The sequence below is a fragment of the Populus nigra genome, chromosome 13, assembly GCF_951802175.1.
Source record: "Populus nigra chromosome 13, ddPopNigr1.1, whole genome shotgun sequence".
Classification (NCBI taxonomy): Eukaryota; Viridiplantae; Streptophyta; class Magnoliopsida; order Malpighiales; family Salicaceae; genus Populus; species Populus nigra.
Window position 1 is genome coordinate 15,604,781 of NC_084864.1, and position 6,647 is coordinate 15,611,427.

General features: G+C 34.9%; 1 protein-coding gene across 1 annotated transcript; it reads right to left on the minus strand.

Moving 5' to 3' along the window:
* Positions 1–559: 559 nt before the first annotated feature.
* Positions 560–4,345, minus strand: LOC133671612 (probable metal-nicotianamine transporter YSL5). The gene is made up of 6 exons (XM_062092414.1): positions 3,725–4,345; positions 2,697–2,854; positions 2,494–2,591; positions 2,273–2,407; positions 1,958–2,147; positions 560–1,872 (listed from the first exon to the last, which is right to left on the minus strand). Exons 1-6 carry the CDS (start codon positions 4,131–4,133, stop codon positions 766–768), a joined length of 2,097 nt encoding a protein of 698 aa, XP_061948398.1. The 5' UTR covers positions 4,134–4,345; the 3' UTR covers positions 560–765.
* Between the last annotated feature and the right edge of the window lie 2,302 nt (positions 4,346–6,647).

The window sequence follows — 6,647 nt, forward strand, 5'->3', positions numbered from 1 at the left end:
TTGCCTTACAAAGCATGAGATTGAAGATGAGTTCTAAACAAATCATTACCACAGCAAGATGGAGAGTTGAGGGATTCTATGATAATTAACTTTGAATATATTTGCATGGGGAAGAACGTATGATCCAAATGATAACCTCTATATGTAGTTCGCTCACTCTGGGCTTAGATGCCATTAAGACTACGGAAATGCTTGTCTATTTTCAGCTTCTTTTCATATTCTTAGGACAAACCTTCAACATATTTGTTACCAGTCTCATATTCGCTGAAGCTTTTATCGTCTTCCTCGACGCATCTGATATTTTTTCCATCTTTTTTTTTTCTTGTGTTGGATGACTAACTCTGGCATGGTTTTATTGTGAGACTGATAATAACACATTGGACCACTTGATATGATCATAGCTAGCAAAATGAGCAAAATGAGCTACCAAATATAGCAACTGATCATAACAGCTCACAAAGGGTACTGTAATTTTCACTTTTCACATTGCTTGATGCATCTGTTCTACTATCAAGAAAAAAACTACAAACATATATATATATATATATATATATATATATATATATAAGTAAATGGACATTTGATTTTCTTCTCCAGAAATGATTACAGAGAAAATAGTTGTTGCCTTGTTGGCTCCACGGAATAGCAGGTGATTATCCACAGCATTTTTGAGTCGAACTTCACATGTAAACTTCATAACCTTAGTGTAGGAAGCAATTCAGCTTTACTTCACAGTTTCTATTCAAGTTGATCTGAACTTCAATTTTATGACCGTAAGAACGCATCGACCTTAGCATTTGTTCTCCTTGACAAAAACTTCATGCAAATGGGAGGTTTTACTCCTACTAGAGCAAGTATCGCACTAGGCAAAGTCCATATCCCATCCCCGCAAATCAAACCAGAAGCCACTGCTGGCCCAAAAGCATCTGCCTTTGCCTTGTCAATCTTTTCCCAGATAAATAGAATCAAGCTTCCCACACACATGTCGATGGCAAAGTATGGGCCAATATAGAACGGTATAGCCATCGCCATTGGATTGGGAATGAACCTGGCCCATTTCTTACCCAAAGCATCCTTAATTAAATTTATCAGAATAGCTGCACCGAAGAACCCATAACAAAGATAGAGGCAATTCTTTGGTAGAGACGAGAATCCGTCTACCCCCAATATAGCCATGTTTCGATATACAGTAGCATAAGGAGCAGGGTATTGACTTTCAGGAGTCCCCAGATCCTTGAAGGCCTTGAAAAAAAGCCAAAAGACACAAGGTGAAATAATGCAACCCATTGCAGTGCCAATTATTTGGCTCACAAACATGGACCGTGGTGAAGAAAGGGTCAAATAACCAGTCTTGAAATCTTGAGATAGGTCAGAGGCTGTGGAGACAATATTCATCATGACTCCACAGGCCGCTAGTCCTGCAAGAACTCCACCATGAGAGGCACCAGCCCATGCCCCAATTACAAAAATTGCGAGCTTCCCATAGGTGGAAGCTAGGGACCAGTCAGTGAGGCCACAGCCATAAGCATTACAGAATGCAAGGGCTGGGGCAAAGATGTAGATAACCAATATGTAATACCATTTGAGTTCGGGAAATATATGCGGTAGCGTGGCTGTAGAGATAGCAGCGATTGCGACATAGCCTGCAACAGCAAACCATGTTGGAATTTGATCTTTGAGAAAGAGTTGGGTGCGGCGTTGATCATTGTATGAGATCATGGAGGGCTCGGGAGAGGAACGGTCCGCAATAGGGAGGGCACCAGTTGCATCTTTCCTTTGAAGTTGAAAAAACAAGACAGTGAGTGTTCGGCTTAGCACCTTGAAGAAGTTGTACAGACCGTCACCCAAGATCATGGCAATGGCAATAAATACCTGAGTTCATTGCATAAGAGTTGTTATGAATGGAAAGGCTTCAAGAATAGCACTCTTGTTACCTTAACCTTGTTAGAAAACTTACCTTGTAACCTTGGAGGCCATGTAGGCTGCCAGGTTTGAGGTCTGCTGGATACCAGTCACCCTTTTTTGTATCTATGAGAGGCCACATCAGACCCCAGGAAAGAATTCCTCCAAGCAAAACTGATATGTTTATGATGTAGGGGCAAATCATTCCAACTCCAACATATGTTGCTGAGAAATCAAAGAAAAATCTGTACATATAACAAGAACATTATTAGTCATGGATACCGCAACGAATTTGAAACACAGTGCCATAATAAATTGAACTGCATTCAATAGGATGAGAGGATTTTGGAAGGTTGAGTAATGCTTTTACTTGTTTTCATATGCTTTAAGCCCGAGTGAGGGGAACTCAACAAATCCACAACCCTCTCCTGCAGTGTAGAACCACTGAAAGAAACCCCACAAGAAGCTGAATGATAAGAACTTGCCCAACGCTTTCACTTGTTTTCTGAAACGGTAGAAAAAAAACGTTTGATACTTTTAATGCCGAATGATCATCCAACTATATGTGCATGAGGTCTGATAATGCCTTACTTTGCTAGCTTGGCTCCTGCAGGAGTGTGGAAGCTGTTGATGAGATAAGCAGTTGCAGTGCCACTTGGATATGTCAATTTGAAGTCTATAATCATGACCTGGAAATAACAATGAGGATTAGATTTTGGCAAAATCAATACATTCAACAAGAACGCAAAATGCAGAGAGAAGTTTTCTATGGTGATATAGGTTGTGAAGTATACCTTTCGAAGAGGCACCACTGAAAAGAGTCCAAGAAAGCTAACAACAAACAGAAAGCCAATCATCCATGACAGAGATGGGTTCTTAAAGGCATCACTATCTTCCGTTGATTGTGTGGCCACGGTTTCACTCATTCCAAACAGATAACTCCCAAAGCCTCCTATTGTAAGGAAACAAGAAACAAATTATAGAATGGAAACTATTAGTACAAAAAATCAACAAGCTTAATTTCATCTTGAGCATAATCACAAATTATTTCTTTCGTTAAAACAATTTCAGTTTCGAAACCACTTGGATGAAAAGCTGGAAATGTAGTGTATTCATATTAATTTTACATGATGGATTAACAGTACAAACAAATTAATTATTCATATTTTCTTTTCTCGCTAATGGGGAAGACTTCTTTTTCCACTAATCAGAATATTCTTATAAGACTTGTATAACTTTGAAGTTATGAATCATCCATATCCAGCTCATATGAATTGAATTGTCAAAAAAGGATCTGTCTAGAGACATCTGCCGGCCACACTTTATGCCTCGTGGAGGACCATAAGAAAAATAAAAAGCCCCGCCACCATTATCACACACCATGAGACAGGGAAAAGCAAGTTCATGTCTCAAACAGCAAGTTCAAGTGTTGATTAGTTTAGTAAAACTTCACAAGTGGCTGAAGCAATAGCAGAACTGATAGTCATAAATCCTCAATCTTGATTTGCCTCCCAAAGACTTTAGGCAGTAAGGAATTAATTCTTGTCTTCAAGGATCATGTAAATCAACTCACAACTGAGATAAAAGGGATCCAGAGAGAAAAAAAGGGTTGCCTTATCATGTAATATAGCAATAAGAAGAAGCAAATCTTGACATTGAGTTTTAGTAACTACTGTAAGTTTCCAACCTTTAAGAACAGAAACAAAACCAAATGCACAGAAATTTTAATATCTTGATCAAAGAAGCCTGCATATCTTCTCAACCCAAAAAGTAAGAGAGATGAAATGAAAATTAATGGCAGTAAGAAGTACAGAAAGTATACCACTAAAGGCAATGCCAGAGGAAGCAACCACACAAGTCTGGATAACAGTGTTCTCTTGCCTCGTAAAGGGCTGCTTCAAAAGGCCAGACTTTTCAAGAAACTTTGTCCAGGTCTTGATAAAAAAGAACCCCAGAAGGCCAGCAGAGACATTGAGGGAAGGTATGATACCAGTTGTAAGATTGAGCTTCATTACTATGACGCTGAACAAAATGCTCAACACGAAGCTCACCACAAAGGCCCTCAGTGTCAGCTGATTCCTCCAAGATGGCACTTCTTGATTCTCAAATATTCTTTCCACTGACAACTCTTCTTGTTGTTCCTCTTTCCTGTCCTTCTTTTTGTGATCATGATCATCCTCCAAATCATAACCACTCTCGACCTTGATGTCATCTCTTCCATTACGGTCCATTTTGTGTTCTTGAAAAGAGAAAGATTCTATATGGAGGCTAAGACAGTTGGGAGAGTGTTAAATAAGGTGGTGGTGATTATTTCTCTGCACATCAAAGGTGTGAAGGAAGAGATATAGACGCGTCGCTTAAGAAGTGTGAAAGCAATGAGAGATGATGACTGTGAGAAAGAGTTATGACAATTAAGTTGACATAACTTGTTTCACTCTGGTTGCAGCCTTCACGGTGGGTAGGAAGTCAACTAGTCAAAGCAGTTTATTTAAACTTGTTCCGGCTCAAGTCTTCTCATCTAAAATGGAGCCAACCTCCCATTGGTTAAAGAGAAGAGTGAAACTCCGATAGCTACAGGCCTTAGCCCTGACTTGGTCAAAACTCTGAAGCGTACCTGGTTTTACTTAAAAAAAAAAAATATATATATATATATATATATATATATATATATTAAATATATAAAAAAAATTATTTTGAAAAGCTGTTATTTTAATTAATGCCTATTGACATAAATCTTGAGTTAGATCAATTTTACCAAATTTTATAACTATATATACTTAATTCAAAGGTTTGAAATGATTTTTGAATCTAAAAAATAGATGTAAAGAGTCGAAAATATACTGAGATATAAATTTGTTTATACAATAAAAATAAATGCACAATAATTACAGCTTTTTTTTTATCAAACATATAATTTTCAACTAAAAAGGATTATTTCATAACAAATAATTTAAAAATTCATATGAAATAATTATCAAACTTGGGAACCATTTTGAAATTTGAAGAGGTGATGTTTTCCATCCGCACCCCTAATTTTTCTCTTGGATTTCGTTAATAACTTAAGAAAACGGCTAGTTATTAAAGGAGTTTTTTGTCGGCTTTATATAAAATAAAAGGCTAAAAGTGAAACGTAAACCCTTCAAACATTTTTTTTTTTCTTGGTTTCTTTCATATTTAGCTAAAAACTATGTTTTAATTAGTACGAAGAAAAAATATTGATAATATTACTAAATAACAAAGTAAATTATCAAAAAAGTTTATTTCTTCCTTAATATAGAAAGTATACTCTTAGGATTACATGAAAAAAAAAAATCTTACGTTATATAATCATCTACATTACACATCTCCATTAATTACTCCCGCAAATTCATATTCATGCCCTCCAAATCCAAGGATAGGCATGATCTTAATAAAATGTAGAGAGAGAGTTAAACAATCCAAGGGTAGGCTAAACATGATCATAATAAAATGTATCTTTTGACATGTTACATCCACAGATTTTGAATGAGATAAGAGCATGTGGATGCGGGAAAGAAGATGAGATGGTCCCGCCGGCAATCCAGACTTCACAGCCTACAGAACGCAAATTGAGGGGCTTGCTATATACGGCCATGTTCATAGAAGCTGACAAAAACTCGTGGCGGTGCCCAACTTTTAATTTCAATAATATCTGCTAGCTGCGATTTTTTTTATTAATATAAGTGTTGGATTTGTGTATATTTTGATTAATTTTATAAATTTTAAAGTTAATAATTATATAAATTTTGATTAATAATTATATAAATTTTTAATGATTTTAAAAAGATTTAAACTTATGATACAAATCTAAAATTTAATTAGTTAAGTTATTTTTCAAGATTTGCTAAAATTCTTGCACAATATTGGCAAATCCAACCCCTATAATTATACTCATTATATGCATCATTTATTAATTTTTTCGAGTTCAAATTTTAAGATAAATATATCATATTGATAAGATGGGGGATGTACGTATCTTTAATATTGTTTATAAAAAAATTAGTTTTGAATAATATATAAGAATATTTTTGTATTTGAAGAAAAATATTAACAAATCAAAGGTTTTAATATCCAACTTAAACTCATCTAATAATTAAGGGAAGGAATTTAGTTCCAAGTTAAAGATCGAATAGGAGTGATCAGGGCTAGTTAGTTGCTGAATAATTCGAGTCTTCGTTTGATATTTGGAAAATAAAACATTTGTGTAGGTCCAGGCTGTTGTGGAAGAAAAATGATAAAATAAATAAGGAGATTGACTTGGATGTAACGTGCGTGGAAGATTTAAAGAGAAGAAGAAATTAATTATTGATTTGATCTTTATTTATTGGATCTTGAAATCGATACACTCTTTGTATCGATTTCATATATATATATATATATATATATATATGTTATTCGGTGCTAATATTTAAGAAAGTGAAAGAAGATTATTTTAATCAATCACCATCCAATTAGTGGAGATTCTTCTTAAATATATTGATAGAAATATGATTAATTTGTTCAAGATTTGATCAGACGCAATTTAATAAACAATATTAATTAAAAAGCATTTGTTAATTAGAGAAATGCTTCAAGATAAAAAGAAAAGCAATTGGACTGCCACTTCTTGTAGATCATAAGTTTACTCTAAATAAACAAGTTGAAGAACACTGTGTCGCTGAAAAATAAATATGATAAAGTGGTCTTAATTAAGCTTCTTTCATGTGATCAATTCTTATCGTTTTATC

Coding starts and splice junctions, on each gene's coding strand:
- LOC133671612 (XM_062092414.1), bottom strand. CDS start 4,133: ATGGACCGTAATGGAAGAGATGACATCAAGGTCGAGAGTGGTTATGAT. Junction 2,855..3,724: donor CTCTGGCATTGCCTTTAGTG/GTATACTTTCTG, acceptor TCCTTACAATAG/GAGGCTTTGGGAGTTATCTG. Junction 2,148..2,272: donor CTTAAAGCATATGAAAACAA/GTAAAAGCATTA, acceptor TTATATGTACAG/ATTTTTCTTTGATTTCTCAG.